Below are 23,208 nucleotides of genomic sequence, written 5' to 3'. Positions count from 1 at the left end.
ATGATTTAGGAAACTACGGAATCATTTTTTTAGTCAGTTTTGTGTTATCGGAAATTATGACTAATTATATGACACAAAATAGTTAAAGTCTCCCAAACCGGAGGTACTTGTGCTGTGCTCATTTATCTTATTTTGAAATACTTTCTGCATTCAGTATCAAGTAACTTGCACTTCAGAGTTGTATTTTGGTCTGTGGTTCAAGTTCTTCTGACAGGATTGTTCCAGTAGTGTAAAAATGAGATGGCTCTAGACGTTGTAGCAATTCCCTTTTTGGCTTGAGGAAGTAAACCAAACAGTATTCTTGAGAATCTCTTATCCTTGTTGCTGTGATAAACAATTTATTAGATTTTAATAGTTTTTTCAGATTTGCCTAAGGGAAAAAGTCTTGAACTTGGCAGTGTTTGTATTTTTCTAGTAACTTGGAAGTCTCTGGGTAGGGAGAATGCTGTCTACTTTTACAAGAGGTGAATGTGCACAGAATTCTCAAAAAAACGCATGTTGTTTTCCAGGATTAATCGTCTATGTGTCTTAAGTTAGGCATGCAGTTGTTGGATGTATAACAGGGCATGCGATTGCTTTACATGGAGACAGATTTTCAAAACATCTCAATACCACTTTCTCTTATCTGTTGAAAATCAGTCCTTGTTCAGTTAGGATAGAATATAATAGCATAGTTCAGTTGGAAGTGACCTACAGATCATTTAGTTCAACTGCGAATTGTCTCGTTCTTCTTCAATTCTTCCATCTAATTACTCTGAATATTCTAGAAAGTCTTTTACAGATATAAACTGAAATGCAGTTTCTGCTTTGACTTAAATATTGCCATGCTTGCTATGTTTTTTCCTCAGTCATAAAAATGTATTCTGACAAAAAGTAATCTTTCATTCAATACAATGTAAGTATGAAAACTCGATTAAAATATTCCGTTAATAGAATTTAGCAATTTCTTACATATTAGAAATAAAAAGTTATTAATTTTCCATAGCTTTGTAGCTCACAGTGGAATGTAAGCTCTTACCAATAGTTTTCTATGGCTGGGACACGTGTAGAGCACTCTCCTCATGACACTTCCATTGAAGGATGACCTTTTCTGCTAAGGTGTCTGCTCCTCATGTTAGTCTTTCCTTGAGTTAGGGCATTTGGGTAGGTTTCTCCTCTATTTCACTTCCTTTTTCCAAGAAATTTGTAAGAGCAGAGCTGAGACCAGTTCTAATCTGCCAGATTTGGCTGAAATGTTGTTGGTTTGGATGTGCCATAACATACTGAAATATATTCCTAGGAGATTCCCAAGATTATTGATGGAATATGGGTAAAAATAGCAGGCTTTCACATAGTGTACATGCAGAAAAAGTTCACAAATGTTTATAAAGCTAGATAACAGTTTTTGGGGAAAAAAATTGTTTTCAGATGTGCTCTTCTCCTTATGGCACCATACATGTAGTTGACATTTTTTCTTCTAGTTCCCTCCATGTGAGTGTTTCCAGAATTTGTGATGGGTGCAAGGCAGTAGGATGGCTTTAAAGTGTTTTGTGTTCCTTGGCCTATACAGGACACATTGCAGTTTGCTTGATAGGGGTTTTGTTTTTTTTTTTTCCTTAAATCTTGATTTGTTTCAAAAAAAGTGTACATTCTGTGTACCAGTGATCTGTAATTCATACAGGCTAACTTTGCTATAATGAGCAGCCTGTATATCAGGTACATTAGTGCTGGAAGTGCATATTGAATATTGTATACAGCTTGTAGATGTACAAAATCCACACGAAGTCATAAGCTCTTTGGCACTGACTGTTGTCATCTTCACTAATAAGCGTATCTTGGATTTTTTTTTTTCTTTACAGTTCATCAGTTCTTATAGTCTCTACAGGAAATTGTCAGCTCTACCTTGGTAGGACAATGAAAGTATCAAAGGAAGACATTTGAGTTCATTAATAACTTCGTTTCTAGAAAGGCTTAAAAGTATATTAAATGTAACATTTTGTCTTCTGTGGAATTACCAAGAATTAAACTTGCCGATTCCTGAAACGGTCTTACTTGTAATGAATTCAGGACTTCTCTAGGGTCATGATCCACTCCTAATGCAGAAGCTGTAGACCAGTCATTTTCTCTTCTGGTTCTACAGCTCTGTACATACAGGTAATCTGAAGTGGAGGTGATAAATTCAGCAGAGTAAAAGCATTATGTGCTTGAGTGAATATAAGTTTTTGGTGAAATAAGGGTGATGCGTATTTCCTTTCAAGTGTGCATGGGAGAAGAGTAGCTTCTGCCCAGCCATTGAAAGTGTGTAAAAATTACTTTGATTTTTAGAAGGTATCTGCTCTGTGTTTTGATCTCAGCTGTTTTTTTTTGTTTTGCTGCTGTTTACAATATTATGAATGGATATTCATCTTGTTTTCTTAAAACATTTTCCTTTGTCCACTATTTTTTGAAAAGTGTACATGAATATGGCAATACTAAACAAGTAAAGTAGCATTTGAAAAGTTGAGTGGAACAGACCATATTTAACTGAAGCTGGTGCAAACTTGTTAATACATGTGTATTAAAAATCTTCGTGTTTCCTAAAATGCAGATAACTGTAGCATGCTAATAAAGTTCTTGGGATTGCTTGCCCCCTGCCCCCCCCTTTAAAAAAAAAATAACCTTCATTTAGCTGGTTTGAAATGAGGTCATTTTGTTAAGCATGCCCTTGATCTTTATGTTATTCACAGTAAGAAACATTTTGTAGAGATTTGATCTATGCTTGCAAAATACATTGATAAGGTCAAAATCTTTTGCGCACTTCTAAGGTTTTTGGAGGTAAGTTTAACTTTCACTGTTCTCTTCTTTAAAATTGATAGGATTTATAATTACTGAAGTAATGTACTCTGAATAGATTTGCCTGGTGTTCATGTAGAATGTGTAAATTTGGAAAAAATGGAGATGGAGCCTCAAGCCAGCTTGTAGATTCCTGGTGGCTCAGATCTCTAACCGTAGGAAAGAAGAAAGGTCTGGGTAAAGTAAACCTTGTGGGATATGTGAGTTGAACGAATATTCCTGGTGCTAAGGAACTGTTGGCATTACATAGTGCTAGGAGCTCAGTGTGGTAAGATGTACATTTCAGGAATGTGGCATATGTTTGCTCTACTTTAGAATGGGAAAGCTGATGGAAGCTGATAGAACCTGTATTTGCTGTGTAGAGACATTTTTGCAGTAAGCGCACAGAATTAACAATTCAGTACTAAATGTGGGAATATTATGTTATTTGTGGAGTAATCTAGAGCCCCAGTTTTACTTTCCATGAGCCCCAAGGACTTTAGTTTACCAGAGATGTTTGAGTGGATAACCTGGGTTATTTTAGTGGGGTCTTTTTAGTGTTTTTTTAATTAAAGTTCTCTTAACTTCTGGCTTAGAATTTTGTTCTTCTACTTATGTTGACACTGTGTATGACATAAAGATGATCTTTCTTATTCTTGCAAATTCACTACTTCAGTTGTGATATTTGTTCCATTGAGTTGGGGGAAGTGGAAGGAAGAAGACGGAGAGTTCAAGAGAAGTACTGTAATCTAGAGTTTCTGACATTGAGGGAGGAACTGGAAAATAACTGTTAGGCAGTTCTAACTCTATTCAAATGCCACCACTACCCTCAGTAACTTTCCCAAACGTCAACTACCCTTCAGATGAAAGAGTATGCATCTCCTCCAAGGTTTTATGAAGGAAACTAAGGCTGTCAAAGTTACTTTGTGGTAGACTTGGAACAGTAGTGTGATTCTGTATATGGAATGTGGGCACAGTGTATGAGTACCTGTTGGCATAAATATTTAAAATACAGTTGCTAGCCCAGTTTTCACTTAAGAGCTTTAGAAAACCAGAAAACTTGTATTTATTAGGGATACTTGTAATATTCCATAGTGTGGAAATGATCAAAATATTGAAACTGAGGAGAAAAAAACCTCTTAAAATACAGTGTTAAAAGGTAGTAGTAATTCTAAAACCAAAACTGTGTAACTAAATTGGTTGTGTAGTTCTGAAGTTTAGGTTGGTGATTTGGGCACTCTGGTTTTGGCTTCTTTGTTACTATGTGAATCTTGGCCATGTGATCAACAGCACCATCATCCTCTAGTCAGTATCTGAAAATTGATTGTTAATCCATTTGTAAAGTTAAAATGGTACCTACCTGCCTTTCAACAACCTTGAGATCTACAGATGAAAACTGTGTTCACATAAAGTGCGCTGCTTATTTATGGTGTAAGAATAGCTGATTTCTCTTTGTTTTGAACTAAAACCTGGTTGCATATTATGTCAAAAGTTCTGATACAGATCTGCAGATCAGCCAGGAAACCATTGTGCTGCTCTCAACAAACAAAACAACAAAATGTACCCAAAGCTCCATACATGGCAGGGAAATATTTACTTGGAGTCATATTTCTGTAGCCATCCTGATGCTGAGTTTTGAACAAACTGCATCTATAGATAGTTCTCAGGAGCAGTAAACTTGCTGTTTTACTCCTGATCAGTGTAGAATACAGGACTGGGGGGGGGCAGGGTGAAGGTTAAAGCAAGAAGATGTTTAAGCCATTTACAAGGTCTGCCCTACTAAAACTAGTTAAGTCAGCTATTACAATAAATACTACTAATGTTGTCTTTTCATTTGTCATTCAAAAACTTTGCCTTGTAAGGCTGTTGGCATGCTTCTCAGTATCTTCTTTTTATCCTGTAAATCTATTTTTGTAATTGAGTTTCTCTGCTTGACAAATATTTTTTTAATATACCTGTGTTCCAATCCATGTAGAAACAGTTTGCAAAACACTTGGCAGACATCCCAAAATAGTTACATTTAAAACTTCCTTATAAAAGAAACTTTACTTCTCCTCCCACCTGATGCAGAGAGAAACACAGCCCTTGCCCCGGGGGATTTACAATAAAAACATTTCAGTTTTATGTCAGAACATAAGTACTATAGAAATGTGTGCAAGGTCAGCTAAGGGTTTTAAGTTTAATTTTAGTGTTGTACAGCAAAATTGTAGTTCAAATTAGAGCTTGCTTCCTTTGCCACACTTTAAAATTACCTTCCAGGTCCCTTACCTAAGAACCGTAATTGTGGACAGACCAGTGTCAAAGAGTACTAAGGAGAACGTGGTTTAGAGGAAAGACTGTGTCAGTGTCTGGTTGTCTTAGATGTGAAAACCAGCACAAATAGCCAGACACTGAAAGGGCAGTAGCAGTATTATTCAGGCAGCAGATGTCTGGAGCAAGGTTATAGTACCAAATTTTGGTCATCCCAAAAAAGTTGCATATCATGGTTTGGAGATTTTGGAGCCTTTTATTGAGAGGGTAGAGTAGGCTGGCCCTTGCTGAGTTCTGAAGTTAATCCATGCTGTGCCATTGTTTATGGATTCTTTTTCTTAGTGGATTCAACCATATCAGAAAAAAGGAAAGGAGGAAGTCAGGTTTAGCAATTATTGCTACCTTTTCTCCTTTGGTTGTATTTATTGCTCCTATGAATACATCAGCAGACTTCATGAGATAGTTGAAAGCTGCACTGGGATGCCTAATAAATTCTAAATGATCTTTAGTCTGGTGGGATGGACAGCGTTTCACAGCTGGATATTAAATGTTGCTGGTTATGGGTACTGCATACTATTCTACTTTTCTAAATATACCTAACTGCCTTCAGAGTTCACGGTTGTTTTAGAACTTTCTCCTGAAATGCTCTTAAATTCACTGTGTGTTTGTTCAAGGGTTCATCCCCTGCCTAGGACAAAAAAGCTGAGAGGGACTTTTGCACTTGGTACTTCCTCATGCTGGAAGAAACTGTGCGCGCGTGCACGTGTGTGTGCGTGTGTTAAATCTATGGAGGCTTGACTGATTCATCTGCTCTCTGCAGTTGAGGATAATGCTGCTCTTTACCATTGTCTCTCCAAGTTTCAATGCATTTGTTACACTCTACTTGCGGGATACATGCTTGAGAATAGATATTTGCTTGAAGTGGGTGTATTGGAATTACCTGAAATGGCTTCTAGCTGTAAACGATATCATTGTCCTAATTACTACATTTAAAGTAAAGTCTTTTAAAACTATTTGTTTCTCTCTTTTTTTTTTTTTTTTTTCAGGGGAAAGTTCACCTTGAATTAAAACTGAATGAACTGATAACAGACAATGGATCTGTGTGCCAGCAGCTAGTAGTACAGTAAGAAGATACATTAATCCTTGAATCTTTAGTTGTTTGTTAGAACATTATGTGTTTTGCATCTCATAATACTGAATGTAGTAACACTTTTCTTTTCACGTGACTTCCCTGGGAGCCTGCCTTGGTGAGGGAATGGGTATGTGCTTAGGGAACGTCCACAGAAGTTTTTCACAACTGCTCATCTCTGCTGCTCCCAAAGCACTCACTTTTATTAGGACTCAGCATGGCTATCTGGTATCATTAGTTCAGTGTCTTTTAATTCCAAATGAATTGGATCTGATGAGAAAGCTGGGAATGCCCACTGCAGCTGACAGCTAGAACTTGCAGTACTGCTCTTACTGCCAGAATTGAGTTGCTGGTGGTGGTGTTGGGAATAATGTGAAGCTTTTTCATTGGTAATATTTTGGTTTGGTATGGGAAAATCTACTTTCAGTTTTCCTTCAGAATTACTTTCACGTGGTTAAGCATGATGAGGAATGTTTATAGAAAAACAAAGTACAGGAGTTGCCATTCTGGAGCAGCATAATGTTGCCACATTTCAGTAAAGTTTCTTAGAAACAACCTCAGGAGTTTTCACTACCAAACTTAACTTTGACTCCAAAGTGTAAAGATATTACAGCATGTCAGAGAGCCTCATAGAAACAGTAAATTTTTGGCATACATTATTTCAAAAAAGACAAATGTCACCAGCATTAAAGAAAAAGCACAGGATGAGACATACAGGAGTACAGACTGGTTAGTATCTTCCAGTATTGTTACTCTTGGAGCTGTGTGTGATAATGATCTTATGTGATGGCTTTAGAAGCCTGAATATACAGGTTACAGATGTTAGTCACAGAAGACAGAGATACCACATGTACTGGTCATTCTTTTTATTCATTATTAAGCAGTACATTTAAGGCTAGAAATTGATAAGAAGCTAATGCAAGTACAGCTATACAAAATTGTTTTGACACTCGTAAGAAGTTTTTGCAGTAAGGGCATACTAGAAGATACCGGTCTCTCTAGAAACTAATCATATCCTGTATATTGGAAGAAGTCTGATAGCCTTTTATGTTACTTTTCTCTGGGAGACTGCTTTCATTGAAGAGACCAGTGGGAACTGGAGACTTGCAGAGACTCAGTGCAATTGACAGCGTTCTCTTGTGACTCTTTTTTACATTCTCAGCATGAGTAAGGTTCAGGAGAACCAGGTGGTCTTACTGCAGTTTTTAGTTTTTCGTGCTTCAGAAGGAAATAAAGGCGTTTTCTGCATTTGTCTCTAACAGCTTGTGGGATAGGCCATGTGAAGAAAAGGATACAGAGAAAGGGTTGTAAAGATTTAAGGAAAAATTAAGATTAAAACTCAAAAGGTAGTAAAATTCTTTAATTTTGCTTTCCAACATTGTTCATGAACTTACATTTATTCAGAGACTGAGGTTTTTTGGTTTTGTTTTTTTTAAATCTTCTCTGAGAACTTAGTATTAAAGAATGTGTTGCACTGCAAAACTGTGAGGGGAGGAAATGGTGTGTGGTCTTCTGTTTGTCTCGGTGGCTTCAGATCAGCTCCAGGGAGCAGGGGAAGACCATTGCATTGTCAATTTTGCTAATGTAATTTTAATTATGAAGTTTAAATTACGTTCTCTCTGTCATCGTTAGCTATCTAAACCAAGATGAGTAGTTTAGTTGGAGTGAGACGTAGCAAAATCATCTCTTTCCTTTTCTGTTATTTAACATTATATGAAAAGGAAAGCTAGTTCTAAGCCAGTGAAACTGTTAATGTGTTAGTGGCTATTGTAGGCTGGTAATGCAGGCAAGATATGGAAACTTGCTGTATATCAGTGTATATTTATAACTTAAAGGTAATTCTGAATGTGTTTCCATTTGTATAGTGGGTGGTATCTTGGTTCCTTGGAAGCCCTGCTGCTCTTATTTTTGTATCATACTTGCAGTGCAAGACAAAATTAGAACAGCTTTTCCCCCATGAACTATTCACCACCAAAAGCTGGCTGGAGCTTTATGACTTTGTGTTTTATGCCCAACTTAACTTGCTGATAGATGTCATTTTTTTTAAATTAATTTTTTATATATCATGCACTTTAAATTATTTTTTTTAATTTTTAAAAGATGTTTGGATTTTTCCATATGATGAAGAAAAGTTGCTTTAGAAAGTTACTGTTGCAGATTGCAGTTTTGAGTAGGAAGCAGGTTACTCACTGTGCTGTCTCTTACGATCCCTTTATGACGGAGATAAATGATCAAAAGGAAGCCAAGGTTCTCTCGTGGTTGCTCTGCTCACCCACTCACTGACATGTGGGAGAGGATTGTGCGTTAAACTGCAGTATTACATCAGTACTTTTGTCTTCATCTGAGATTATGAAATGCACTAGAGTTCCTTAAACTAAAAATGTTTAGTACTATTTTATCACACATGCTGATAGCATTGAAATAATTGGCTGTATAATATATTGAACATAAACGTATTTTTGGATGTATACATGAGTATGAGAAGTAAGAAATCGCTCACTGGATATAGTATTACAGAAATGGATGTGAGGGCATTTTTGAGGCCTTTGTGATCTTAAAGCATGAGGAACTTACAGAAAATACATGTGAGATTCCTTAATAGAAAATTTAAACTCTTTAAGAGTCTGCTTATTTTGTAAATTTATGGGGATAATTAGTGATGCACTTACTGCTATGTTTTGTTAGTCACCAGGCCCTGAGAAGTCATTGTATTAGTAACTCCTATAACAAAGCTGAAAGATAGGAAGTAGCAGAGCTGTGATTGAGTAAAAGAAGACAGAGTGAGCATATATGTGTGTTTCTCGCCCTGCCTCTTCTCGATCTGGCCAAAACTAAAAATGTATTGGCCAAAGAAAAAAAAATCTGGAAAAAAAGAATTTTTAAAATATGGGCTATAATACTTGCCTTTCAGAGTCATGTTTTACTGCATGTTCAAATTAGTGGTCTCCCAATGTAATGAGACAAGGAAGCTTTTAAACCTTCACCAGTTAAATTTTTTATAGGAAAAAAGAATTCTAGATACTTTTGCTTACCTGGCTTCTGTGCATAGGTAAGTTTCTAATGGATTTCCACCATGTATTCTGTGAGAGTCTAGAAATTCTACAAAGATGAAAAATAGTAGCTATAGCTTTAACAACACAGGATTAAAGATCATATTAAGTGCACGGACAATAGCAAGTAATTCAAAGGCTGTGATTCTGAGCATTATCTGGAGTCCCCCATCACTTTTTTGTTTGTGGCTGAACCAAAGCCAATAGGATTAGACTTGACTAGGAGATAGATTCATATTATTTTGGTTCTGTAGACATGGTTGTAGGAACTTCTTTTTGCTGGTCTTCTAGATGGGTTTTATGATGAGGATTGATTTAAAAACTGAAGGTAATTCCAGTAGAAAACAATTTTTAAAAGTTAAGAATTTGGACAACAGAGAGCTGCTGCTGATGTTAGCCTCTTACAGCTAATGTGGAAGGGAAGAAGGCTTCATTTTTCGTACCGGTATGTATAGTAAAATCAGGTTTTCCAAACAATAAGTTGTTGGGAAAAGAAGATGTGATTTTAGAAAGATAAGTGTTGCTGCATATGATGAAGGGATGGTCAGTTGTATAACGAAACCAAGAATGTGATTCCTCATGTTTGTTTCTTTTTGTCCACTCTCCCCCTGCCAGCCCCATTCTGTGTTTGGTGTTAATTTACATCCTTATTAGGGCTCTATTCCCCAACTTCATGTAAGGGAAGTAAGCCTGGGGAAGGATAAATATTAATATATCACAAATTGTGTTTGTATCAGCAGAGCTGTGGATAATGGTCAAAAAAACCCCCTTGCTTCTTAAAAACTGCAAGTTTCCTTTTATTGCTCAAGTTGACAAAAAGTGGTCATGTACAAGATACACCACAACTGACTGATCTGGTCTTACTTGATGCTGGGGGGTGGGAAGGAAAAAACGGTGGCCAATTCTCTGAAGGTGGGACTTTCTGAAGCCAGCTAGGGCTTTCAGGTGGTATAAAATTTCTAAAAACATGACACCGAAATACATTTTTCCCTGGGGAAAGTCAAATTAAGTCTTGTAGTTGCTTATCTTAGATCAATGAAGCCCTTACCCTTTTTTGAAATACAAGCATAAAGTTAATCTTCCTTTGGTGAAGGGCTATCTTAGAGACCATTTAACAGTGGGCTAAGCCCTGATTTTACACATAATTTTTTGTATTAATTGGAAACTTGCTGTTAAATTTCATGCAGTTACACCCACAGACTATTTCTGAATTAAAATTTTGTTTTGTCTCTGATACTAGTTGTTTCCTTTTCTAATGTGTGAATGAGGAGGGGAAGAAGATAATGCAGTAGATTAACTGCTGACTCAATATGGGCTGTTTTTTTCAAAACCACAATGGCATGTATAGTAGCATATTTCGAAAATACATGCTTGCAGCTCTCCTTTCTGGGGGTCTGTAAAAACAAGTTTGTGTGACCGTTGTTTGCATGTTTGCTGCTGCTGAAACAGTTTCTTGCCAAATTAGGCTGTTGGATGGTGGTACTTGCTTCTCTGTTTAACATGACTTCAACTCTGAAATAAAAAGTTTTATGTATTTACAATATGAATACTTGAAAGCCCAGAAATGGCTTTCAGTTATTGTCAATTACAGCTAGATTTTGTCTTCTTTGTGCTTACTTTTCTAAATAAATTATACACTATACTATCTTAAATTGACCTGTCAGTTTGTTACTGTCCTCTTTATCTGCTCTCATGAAGTTGTTCTAGGGAACATAACAGTTTTTGAAGTGTACAAATCCTAGTGGCTGCAGTTACTTAGTTTCTGCACTTTGAGGACTTCAGCTGATTTGAATGGTAGAGGTACAGTCCCTCAGTCACTGAGGGGGTTTATTGCAGGCTGCATCTTTTTAAGGACTTATTTCCATCTTACAAGCTGAATATATGCCAGTTCTATCTGAAAGGCTCATACTTCCTGTATGAAACTCCTCTTGCAGAACAGACCACTGAGATGTGAAGCAAGAATTAATGTAAACAGAAAGATCTCTTACTGTACTGTAACTGATTGGTAGTTTGAAAAAAGAACAAAAGTCCTTTGATTAGCTATTGGTTAGACTTTACATAAAGACATAGTAGTTTAAAAAATAAAATAAAAGGCTTTTAAGTTCCTGTCTAGTTCTTCAAACTCTGTGCATTTATGCCTTTTGAATGAAAATTGCTTGTGCCATCTTAGAGAGATGAAACCATTTGTCAAACCTGAAAGGTTTACCATACGGTGGAAATGTATTTATTATAGTTGTCAGAACAGGAATATATATTTATTTTCTTTTTTGATTGGTCAGAGTGTTTGGAGGCGGGGGTGTTGGTTTTGGTGAGGTTTTTTGTTTGTTGTTTTTCCTGTTGTAGAAGATTGCAGTTCTATCACTTTGCCTGATTCTTTGGGGAAGGGCAGCATTCCTGTGAGATTTGCTATCTGGTAAACTTGTTGAGGTGTCACTTTTCCATTTCTGTTAAGACTCATCTAATTGAGCCCCTTCAAACATCTTCAGAAAGTTTTCAACGGGTTTACTGGAGGCTGCTTGTTCAGTAGCTTAAATCTGCAGTAATTCAGTTTTGTGTATTCAGTCTCTAGGGAGTAACAACCCAGTTTGGTGCTGAGTTGATTTAATGGCTTCCTACCCTTAATGGCTACTTGCCTTGCATTGCCTTTGGAGCTTGTGAGATCTTCTGCATGACTAGGTTAATTCAGGTTGCCAAACTGGCTGAAAACTGATTGGAAACCTGAATAGCTTTCTGTAAGGTTAGGAAACAGAATCACCATATGTGATAGATGCAAGGCAGGAGTGTAAGAGAAGGAAGAGGATCCACCATTTTGGTGTAGTTCAGTTGAGTTAGCTGTGCTGTCAGATGTGTCTAAAGCACATTCCAGACAGTAAGTGGAGAGTTCAGGGATGGTTATGACTGGCTAGCTTAGTGTGAGAGATGGAGGTGAGATAAATTTGGAACAAATTCTTGAGCCTGATGGGTCTGAAAAGGAAAGATATGGGAATATTAGGAATTGATGGTCAGGGGGACTGGGGTTGGTTTGTTGTGGGTTTTTTTGAGATGTTGGAACAGGGTAGGCTGTCTAAGCTAGGTAGATCTTCCTTGCTGGCAAAGCACTGGGACTTGGGCAGGAGATAAAAAGGGAATGCTAGAGCTGCCTACACAGGGAGACTGACTGGAGCATGAAATCAGCTTGAAATGACAGATCTGTACGATGAATCTGGAGATTCTAGTTCTGCTGCAAGGCTGTGTAGTTGTCAGTAAAATGTTTTTCAACTTGCAGGAAATAACAAACAAGCCTTCCTTTAGTTTGTGTATGTTGCGATCAAACTGTAAGAAGACGAGAGGCTGGAACAAGCTGTTCCTGTAACCAAAAGTAGGGCATTGTGATAGTTTTTTGTCGGTATGATTGTACGTGTTTTCCCACAGGATTGTTACGTCAGCTATGCAGGTCATTCTACAGTGATCAGGGAAGGAGTGAGAAACTTCATATGTAGGGAAAGAAACTGCTTTCTGTAGGACTTCTATCTATTTACTAGAGAAATCCAGGAGCTTGGTGAACAGGCTGTAGGAAGAGAAATTGTGGTGTTCTTGTTAAAATAGTTGACTTCTATCCAGGTAAGCTTGACTTGATCCATCTGGTATGAATTTCCTGTGAGATTCCGGTTGAGGCTAACTTACAGGTACACTCAGCACTCACACCTGAAACCGAAAATCTCTGGGAGCCACAGAGATAGTATACTTAGTGCTACAAAATGCCTGATAGTCTGAAAGAGTCAAGTCCTAGCTGCCTCAAGTCAGATACTCCAAATGACTGAAAAGTCTGGACAGTTGAATTTTGTCACCACTCTTCTGTCGTGTGTGTTGGAGGAATCAATTAATGCTTATGAAACAACTGGATGTTTCAAGAACCCATCTAAATGGTGGGTTTGAAATCACTGTAGGGTTCATTGTGATTCAAAAATTATTGAAATGCTGAAGGCCGCGTGCTTGAAAACTGGAAGAAAAATAACAAATGATTGTGCAGTGGTTCAGCACTTGATGTTCCATAAACTGGCTAAGACAAAGGGACTTGGGGGGGGTGGGGGGGTGGAATGCCATCTGGTTTATAGTTGTGCATACTCCAAAGAGGGTGGAGTTTTGAGGCAGCACAGGAGTGTTAGTGTCTGTTGTTTCCACACTTGTGTTTGTTTGCAACTCTAGTTTTTCTTTAAACACTGTTTTTCTACAGTTCAGAAAGCATTTACTTAACAACAGTGTGTAGCTATTATTGCTGTGGAACTTTAACTTGATGTGCACAACTTAATATTCCACGTTATAGCATTAGAATATTTACTTGATTATTTATATGAACTTAGAGCAGAAAAATCTATTTTCTCCTTAAGTTACACAGGGTTTGGATTTTATTCAAACTGGGTAATTATGGCAGCCAAAACTTACTTGCATTAATTTAGTTAACTTCCTGCAATATATTATTTAAAAATAGATTATTTTTTAAAAAAGATGTAACATTCAGATCTCATTTGTGTTTTATTTGTTTATGAAATTTTGTAATCTTCTGAATGTTTCTGGACTTAAGGAATACTACAGCATGCATGGCTATATTACATCACACTTTTGCTAGAAAGTCTGATTTCTGCTGTAAATTTACAAACTGTTTTGCTTTATTTTTCTTGTTCCAGCTGGTTTTATTTAATACTGATAAGTGGGCAGCATTGGAAGGTTAGTCAGCTTGCTGACTCAGCTCTGCTTTTAGTAGTGTTGCTGCTGTGGTGTTTCAAAAAGATGGCAAGCCTTCAGAAAAGGTCCAGAAAATGCATCTCTATCCCCATGAGCATTACTTGATAACCATCCCATCCCTTTTGCATCAGGAGTGGTGAACAGTGTGCCTACGTACTTTTTAAATGCCAGCTTACCATTTACTGTACGAATTATGGAAGAAAACGGTATTTTTAAAAGGGTCGTTTAACCCTGATGATAAACTAGTGTGAAAAAAGTTTGAAAATAAACTTAAAACACTATTTCAAGGGTAACCTGATTTTGTGGCTGAATCGTATGGATGGAACCTAGACATGCTAGGACTATATACTAATAGTTTTGCATGCTTCATTTTAAATAACATTTCAGGGTATGACTTCGCATTTCTCAGATTACTCAACTCAGAATGTAGTTTAGCCAAAACAAAATATTTGAATCCATTTTTAATGCCTTCCAAATGTAGTTGCTGCCATGTGGATGAGGCCAAATAGCTTTTTTGTGGACCTTGAGAAATCAAATTTAAAAGTTAATGAAGTCTGCAGTTTCCTGTAATATAGCAGTTCATTTTACTTAGGTTTTTGCCATGCATGTGTGGTACTGGAATATCTTTTATCGAAGCAATTCCGAGAATTTTGTTCTCACAGAGTCCCCTAAGTCTGAGCTTACACTTGAATATTACCTTGTATTACCATCCAGAGATCTGTAGTTATGATCTACTTCATGTACATACATTATGTTGGATCAATGTATGTATCAGTGTGTAATACAGCAGGACTTAAAAGAAATGTTTTTTTAAAAGAAACAATTGTTTGGGTTTTATTTTTTTAAGCCAAAGACATTGTTTCACTGATTTATTGATTGTCGTTTTCTTGTAGCATAAAGGAGTGCCATGGATTGCCTCTTATAAATGGACAGAATTGTGACCCGTATGCAACAGTTTCTCTTGTGGGGCCTTCCAGGTAACATTTTAGTACAAAATTAATGCATCTAAAATGCTGTTATATTAAACTGGAAAAGAAAGTCATAGGTTTTAAGCAAAATCTTTAAAATACAGAAAAATCTTAAAATGCTTTCTGCATACATCACCTTTTCCATTGTTACTGTACTCTCCCCTTCCCTACCATATTCTCAAGACTGTGAAGGTGTTTGGTCTGTCTGAATTGCCTGCACTAGTCAAGAACCACTTGTCACTCAGTTCTTTCTTTCTTCTCAGGTTTTGTACTGGACTCTTGATATCTGTCCTGTACTTTCTATTAATTTTTGTCAAATTCCTGTATGGGATGATACAGTCAATTGCTAACTCACTTTTCCTCTGTTCTCTGTTTTTCTTAATGAGTGGGTTTCTTTGCAGCAAATGTTTAGCACTTGGGAGGAAGCAAGAGAGTAGAGGTTTTGATGAGACCTTTCTAATGCCAGCACCCTCAGGATGCTACATTCAAAGTCCCCATAGTTTCAACATCTCCTTTTTTCGGATTGGTAATCTTCAATAGCTGTTGGGGATTTTAAGAAAAATCCCATATCCCACACATTCACTATCTGCAAGTCCCTGCCCAGTAACATCTGAAGTAAGCTAGGTTTCAGTTGTTTCTTTTTTGCGACATCAAACCTAAGTCCATCTGCTTTCTCCAGTACTGAAGAATTGCACTGTGAGCATAGTACCAGAATGTCTTCTGGCAAACTAATGTGTTTTAATGAATTTGAAAGGAGTGTTCCTGAGTAAGTTTGCAGTGAATGGGGCAATTTTTCCTCCTTGGTAATAAATGATCACATTTTTTTAGCTTTGGGTTGGGGTTTTTTTGGTGGGTTTCTTCTTGCTTTGGTTTGGTTGGTTGGTCTTTTTTTTTTTTTGAGAGGTCTAAGGAGATTTGACTATTACACCTAGGAAGCATGGTGTTGATTGCCAAAGAAGGTAAATTGACATATATTTCCTGTTTGAGTCCTGTGATACAGATGGAACTAGGTGAACACTGGTCCCACAAAATATTTACCCTGTTGATATGGGAATATATGTGCATATCTGACAGAACTTCCTGGTTAAGATTTTCCAATCTCATGCATGTGTGACTCATGTACCATGACTGGAATATTTATATGACCAGCGCCTGAAAACAGTTAATTGATGTATAGGACCATTTTTCTTCTCCCTTGTCTGTTTTCCCCCCACATTTTATATTTGTTTCTTTTAGAAAGCATTTTTATACTGTCATAGCTCTTTACTAACTAAATAAGACTGTATTCTTCTATAAAAAGTTTAATTTTTTAAAAAAAATTATAAAACAGTAGGGAGAGGGAAGCAATTGTTTTATCTGACCCTATGCTGTTTAGCATCTAGCATTAGCAGTGATTCCTTCGAAAGAAAACATTGAGTGACTTGGTGCAAGCCTCTGTCTGTGAAGAAGTAGTGGGTATTTCCTCAACAAAAGGGGGTGGGGAAAAACAAAATTGACACTTGAGCAAGACGAGGAAAACTGTGCTGGTAACCTGCAAGCAGTGGTAAAGAAATTGTCTGCAGACTTAAGCTTGAAATGCTTTAGAAATTGTTGATATATTTTATTTAATATGTATAAGTTATATTCGCTTGTGAAATGAAATAGAAACTGTGAGCTGGACAAATGCATGATTAACTAGATACAGCACTTAAAATTTTAACTTTTCAAACTATATTGTGAAGATGCACTCATTTTATTTTAAGATTTTCTTCATTGAGCAAAGTGATCTCTAAAATAACAAAAAATGTTTTAACTTTAAATGCATGGGTCCTTCTTGACAATAGAATGTCTTTATAATTGTGTGTTTAAGTTGTCTATGGTAAAAATTTTACCACATTGGAACAGGAATGACCAAAAGAAGACCAAAGTAAAGAAGAAAACAAGCAATCCGCAGTTTAACGAAACGTTTTATTTTGAGGTAACTTTTTGTGTGGTATTCTGCCTGTTTATTTTATGCAACCCTTCAAATATTTTTAAGCAACCTGCATAGCAGTACCTAACACAGAAAGCTCTCTTCAAGCAGATTGAAGAGCTTTTACTAGCCGCTCGAATATAAATAAATGACATGATTAAATTCCTGGGGGCTGCCAGACAATAGCATTCCCTTTCAATTGCTGTGTGAAAAATTACTTCCTCACAAGCACATACGTGAAGGTAATTAGTTATCTTGATCACTTTATATAGCATTTGTTGCTATCAGGAGTTCTGAGAGAACTTTAACCTATCCAATGGAATTTGATTTAAATATTTTCAAGAACACTGAGCTAAAAAAAGCCCCAACTTCTTTAATAAAACAGTGTAGTGATTATACCCAGTAAGGCTAATTTTATTATTTTATTTTTAAAAATGCGTTAAATTTTTTGCTATTTAGGATTTGATTTGAATTCTACATGAGTTACCCTACAATAACCAAATTATGAGTTTGAATTTTCATTATTTGTTTCTGTAATAAAAACTACATTTGCATGTAAGCGTACTATTTTGTTCAGCTGAGAGTTGAAAGTAGTACAACTAACTCTTAAATATGCCTCAGATGTATTACAGTTTACTGTGTTTATGTAGATCCTGGTCCTGCTGTGGGACTTCAGTGAGAAATTGTTCCATACTGATGTATAGAGTACCAGTGTATGGTGTGTGTGTTTCAGTTGACCTGCTCAAGATACTGAGGGTAATTTCTTCGGAAGTAAGATACTAGGATAAAAATCTGATCCAAACCACTCCACTTTATGACTTATGATTTATTGGAGTTAAACTGAGAATGCAATAATCAAGAAATGAGGAAAATTAAAATAAGTTACAATTGTGGTATGACTAGGGCAAGAAGAGTGAACTTCTTATTTGTTGTTTTCTTAAACATCTCAGAACTAACTTTAATGCTTTTGTGGTGCTCATGCTGAAATCAAAGAAATTCTTGCCAGTTTCACGTCATACTACTTTCTTGTTTTTTCTAATAGATCTATACTGTAATTCCCTTAGATATCAGCTAGCCCTCATCAGGCTCCACTATGAGCCCTTCTTGACCCATTTTTCACCTGCTTTCTGTCAAAAGGCAGCTTGGTGAACTGAACTTCTTCCTTTCTAAAAGGAACAGTAACTATTTACCAATGTTCAAGAGGCACGATTTTCTTTTGTTTTTTGACATCCATAACAACAGTAAAAAGAGTGTTAATTTACTTGCAGGTAACCAGGTCCAGCAGTTACACTAAAAAGTCCCAGTTTCAGGTGGAAGAAGAAGATATTGAGAAACTAGAAGTCAGGTAAGTTACGTAGATTAGAAAGTTATTTATTTTATCATTAATAAATCATAATGTTTTATCAAGACAAATGTTTTATTCTAGTGTAGCTCCAGAGAATTACTGATCAGGCTTGTAGAAATGATCCTTCTAACATATAAAATTACTCAAATTTTTTTAGCGTGTTTTTCACTAAAGAGGAGGTTTTTTGTTTTTAAGGAAATAGTGGTAGAGTGTATCTCACAGCCTAAATTTGTTTCCTGTGCCTCTGAGTAATGAGGCATGAGGACCTCCTATCAGTATATATTAGTTTGGGCAGAATATTGATAATAGAACTTGTACTGAAGCATAACAGCATACCCGATGCTAGTCTATGGTTTCAAATGTAGTTGGCTGTTTTAAGAGGGAAAAACATTTTATGAGATTCTTAGGATTTTGCATCAGTTCTTAGAGGAACATGTGTTGCATCTTTTCCTTGCAAATGCAAATAATACTTCAAAGTATGTTCCCCTTTTCTGCTCATTTACCCTTAGAGCAGGTCTGTCTGTATTCATGCTATGTAGTTAAAACAGTTGAGAGCCCTTGTACTTAGTTTCTTTTCTTTATTGTGCTCATGCACATACATGCACCTAATCTGCTGAATGACAAAAAGTCTTCAAGGCTAGCATGTTTCCTAACAGGGATCAGAAGAAAAATTTAGTGGTTAGTTTTAATAGCCATTATAGAACTGACTTGGTATGTGCATTTTTAACTATTAGCTTCATGAATATCTTAATTAGAATTGTGTATTTCATTATAGATGCAAATATATTTAGAAAAATAGTCATGCCCCAACAAATCTAGTATTAATTTTTTTTGTTCTTCTTAACAACTGCTGTCTGTCAGAAATGTCAGAGAGGTAAGAAGTAATAGAAACAACCCAAGGTGCATGTCTGGAGTCTGTGATTCCTTTCGAGGTTGTAAGCATACGAGCTGCTGTTTGGAAAAACAAGCGCATGTGTTGGTGTGACATTGCAGTGTGCCAAATTCCAGCAATTAGATAGGGATATGTAAATATATTGGTTGAAAAGTTCACTTGGATTATCTGAGAAGAAATGTTTTGGGGGTGGAGACTGCTCAGAATACATATATGTTGCCAATATCACTTTTATTTACTGATGCAAGGTCTGCGAGTCTAACTTTCACTGTTTGTTTCTTTATCTGTTGTTTACGGGTTAATAAGCCACTCATTTGATTCTTCTTGATTTAATTAGAGTGGAGTGAGATTTCTAACATTTTCTGCCTGCATGCATGTGGATTAGTGCTGTAAGGCAGTTATTGTTAACTTGAAGATTTTTATTTCTCTCTGGGAGAAAACAAAATTAAGCAATGTTCTTATTTCCAGGGTTGACCTATGGAATAATGGAAATTTGGTACAAGACGTCTTTCTAGGAGAAATTAAAGTTCCTGTGAAGGTGTTAAGAAATGATTCCTTTCAAGCATGGTGAGAAATAGTGGCTCAGAAGTTAATTTGCTTCTATCTTGCAGATCTTCCCTTGCAAAAGCTATGTTTTACTCTAACTGTCCATTAAAATATGTCTTCCTGTTCTAGTCTAGGTAAAATGTCTTTCTAGAGTGTTGCCCTTTTCAGTAAGTTAAACTTGCCAGAGGGTACATCTAGCTCTTCTCTTCCCCCAGTCTGCCCACTCCCACAAAATAGTTCACATGTTTGAGGAGAAGATGCGGAGAGTGAAGAAAGGGAAGACTGAGTGTAACTATCTTTCAGTCAGCTTAGTGGATTTTAGTGATCCATATATGCTTTTCAGCCTAACCATCAAACCTGGAACTTCTCAGATTGGCATCACTTGTAATTAAATTCATAAGTTCAACTTACAGAATGACTGATTAAGAGTTTATTTTAAAATAATCATTGTATGCCTTTTCTTTTGTCCTTCTTTGGGGAAGTTCAGAAAGTATCTTCTGGAACCAACCCAATGTCATTTCAGGGGAGTAGGCACAGAGGGTTAAAAGCTGGAAAGGTAAGGTATGAAAGGAATTCAGGAGAGAAAGCCTTCTGCTTATAACAGCAGCAACCTCCCTTCTGAAGCTCTTGCAAGTTGGAGCTAATCTCCAGCCCCTCTGCTGTCCCAAATGTTTAGTGGCAAAAAGTGATGAGTACAACAGATTCAAATGTCTCAGTGTGTAGAATATTCTGCTTTTAGTAAACTTTTCAGTACAGAGGAAAGAGTGAAGGAAGCCCTCGCATATCCACATAGAAAACACATAGGAAGGAAGTGGGTAAATAGGAGCTAAATGGAACAGAGGCCTTAGCCAGGAACCATTATGGCTCTGTTCTGCGGACCCATCTCAGGCTCCAAGTGTCTTGGATGTGTCAAAGTTGAACTCTGATTCTTAGTGTTGGATGTGATCCTAGTGTCAGTATTTTCTATTTTTGACATGGTGTATTGCAGATACAGACTTGTTGTGCGAGTGCTCTGAACTGATAAAAAGCTGTATGACCGTATTAACATAATGACATACCTCTGTTAACAACCTTCTAAGAGAAAGGTTATATGAGCATGGACTCATTACCAGTGTATTGTGTTTGTATAGCTTTTTGAATTGACCTAACTCATGTCCAGTTCACTTGAAGCATCGATAGAGAGGCTTGCGTCTGCCTATATACTTTGTAGGCATACCTTGTATTGAACATCCTCATATCCAATTATAATCTGCTTATCAAAAACAGTTCTGTGATTTTAAAATAACTAATTTTTTATACTATTACTACATTACATAAAGAATTCTTGAATACAGCTGAAGTACAGCAGATAAAACAATATCACTAGTACTAAATATTTGTAAAATAAGCCTAAGAGTCTTGCTGTCAAGTAGAGGTTCTCATTGTAAATCGTTTTACTTTATATTAGCACACGTTCATGGGCAATGCATCTGATTATATTTGTACTTCTACAATCAGGAGATCAGACTTCAAATATTGTTTTACAATCATTTATTTAAAAAAAGATACAATTTCAGTTTGTTGGGCTGAATGTTGAAAGTATACTGTGGCACAACTTAAGCTGTTAAAATTTTTGTAGTGCTGCACCTCCTGTTGGAATACAGATGAACTACAGCAAAAACCAATGAAGAATTGTTTAGTATATTTTGTATTGAGAGTAGGGAAAAAAGCACAGTTTTTTTTTCCCTATGATCTTGCTTCTCAGGAATACAGTCTGTTAAAACTACATATTGTTACTGGTTTCAGACTAGACCATTTAAATTTTTGACACTAGCTGTTCCATCTGCAATGTCCAACACCCTAAATATAACCTAGATGTAAAATGAGAAGGTCCAACGTAGTTTCTAACTATTCTTGCTATTCTAGATGAGCTACAAGAATTATATCCTATTTCACTGTTCGGAAAGAGACAAGAAAATAAATACATGTTTCGTTATGTGCTAAAGGTGCATCAAATGCTGCTCCTTTTCAGACTCTATTTATGTATACTGAAATAATTAAATGTGATACTTTGCTGTATTGTAGAATTAGTCAATGAAATGTGAATCTGATATTTTATAATTGCCCTGTTGCTTTCAGGTACTTACTTCAACCAAGAGAAAACGGAAACAAATCTTCTAAAACTGATGATTTGGGATCACTTAGATTAAATATCTGTTATACTGAAGACTGTGTACTTCCATCTGAGTACTACACTTCTCTAAGAAACTTGCTGCTAAAATCATCAGATGTTCAGGTACTTCTGTTGAAAATCACTTTTAAAATGAAAACTTAAAATGGATTATGCAGTCTTGTATGAGACAATGAGAATTATGAACTAGAGATTTTTTTTTTGTTCCTTCACGTTAATTACTTGCAGATGAGCAGCTTGTATTTACTTCTGCTCCAAACTAGCAAGATTTTCTTATGTTAGAAGAACCAGCAGAAATAGTGAAATAACCTATGCTGTGTGACTGGAAGAGAGAAAATACTTTCTTCTCGTTGGTTGCTCTTCTCAACACTCTTGTTTTCCCACTGGCTGCTATTGGCCCCCTGGATTTAGTGGTTTTCTGGGGACGTTATTGACACTGAAGGGGCAGATAATCACCTTTACCAAAAATGATCTGCTTCAGAATTAATTTCTAATTCCGTTTCTGTATTGCGTCTGTCTTCCCCAGTATGTTTATCTGCATGACTGGATTTCTCACATGGACATGGTGACTAAGAGGGAAGTGTGGTAGATGGTTAGCATAACACTTGAGACAGGAATCAATTTATAGTAACCAGGCTTTATGTTCCTAGGTCTTTTATAGCCTTTCTTCACTTCAGTGTTGGTGAAGTACTAGCAGAGGAGAAGAAAGATAAAGAGGAAGCAGATTGTGACTAAAATTTTTGCTAGCCCATATTCAAATACTACTTCACTGAAATTCAGAAAGAGCTGAGTATGTAGCTAGTGGCAGTCAGCAGCTGTCTTTTTTTACCTGAATGAAGTAACTTGATCAGTTTTTGTATTGAAATTCCCAACTGTAGAATGGTGACAGTCACTTTGGAAGTGAGAACTGTATTTTCATGTACTCCGGTCATAGTTTTAAAAGTCTTTACTGCCTCTTACTTGGATTTGTGACAAAGCCATACTCTAACCCTTTAGGGAGAATGAGAAGAGTGAGTAGATGCTGAATTTCATTCTTAAATGTCAAGTACAGAGTAGATAATACCAATTTTCAGTTAAGTATTTCTGTAGAATGGAAACTTTTAGCTTGTTATACAGTAAATATTGAAACTTTCTGTTAAGAAGCTGTGTCTGTAGTCTTGTTGGATTTGATCTGTACTTTGCCAAATACATGAAGAAATTTAACTACTTCACTCACTATTTCATGTTCTGCTTTCTCACAGCCAATTTCTGCATCTGCTGCCTACATACTGAGTGAAGTTTGTCGAGACAAGTATGATGCTGTTCTGCCTCTTGTACGATTGTTGCTACACCACCATAAGCTAGTTCCATTTGTTGCTGCAGTGGCAGAACTAGATCTGAAGGACACCCAGTATG

General features: G+C 36.5%; 1 protein-coding gene across 3 annotated transcripts in view; it reads left to right on the top strand.

Annotated features, from left to right (window-relative positions):
- RASA2 (RAS p21 protein activator 2) overlaps positions 1 to 23,208 on the top strand; it is a 51,242-nt gene that overhangs the window by 13,673 nt on the left and 14,361 nt on the right. Inside the window, exons 5-12 of one of the 3 annotated variants that reach the window (XM_074877607.1) lie at positions 6,087 to 6,163; positions 14,835 to 14,918; positions 15,842 to 15,868; positions 16,794 to 16,866; positions 18,129 to 18,205; positions 19,566 to 19,664; positions 21,762 to 21,918; positions 23,055 to 23,203. In XM_074877607.1, coding sequence (XP_074733708.1) covers positions 6,087 to 6,163; positions 14,835 to 14,918; positions 15,842 to 15,868; positions 16,794 to 16,866; positions 18,129 to 18,205; positions 19,566 to 19,664; positions 21,762 to 21,918; positions 23,055 to 23,203 — 743 coding nt within the window. Of the gene's footprint in view, positions 1 to 6,086; positions 6,164 to 14,834; positions 14,919 to 15,841; positions 15,869 to 16,758; positions 16,867 to 18,128; positions 18,206 to 19,565; positions 19,665 to 21,761; positions 21,919 to 23,054; positions 23,204 to 23,208 lie in introns of those variants that run through there. The other 2 variants (XM_074877608.1, XM_074877609.1) reach the window with 2 other exon arrangements.

The sequence above is a fragment of the Strix uralensis genome, chromosome 9 (assembly GCF_047716275.1).
Source record: "Strix uralensis isolate ZFMK-TIS-50842 chromosome 9, bStrUra1, whole genome shotgun sequence".
Lineage (NCBI taxonomy): Eukaryota > Metazoa > Chordata > Aves > Strigiformes > Strigidae > Strix > Strix uralensis.
The sequence above is the reverse complement of the archived record's forward strand: the minus strand, read 5'-3'. Positions and strand labels throughout refer to the sequence as shown.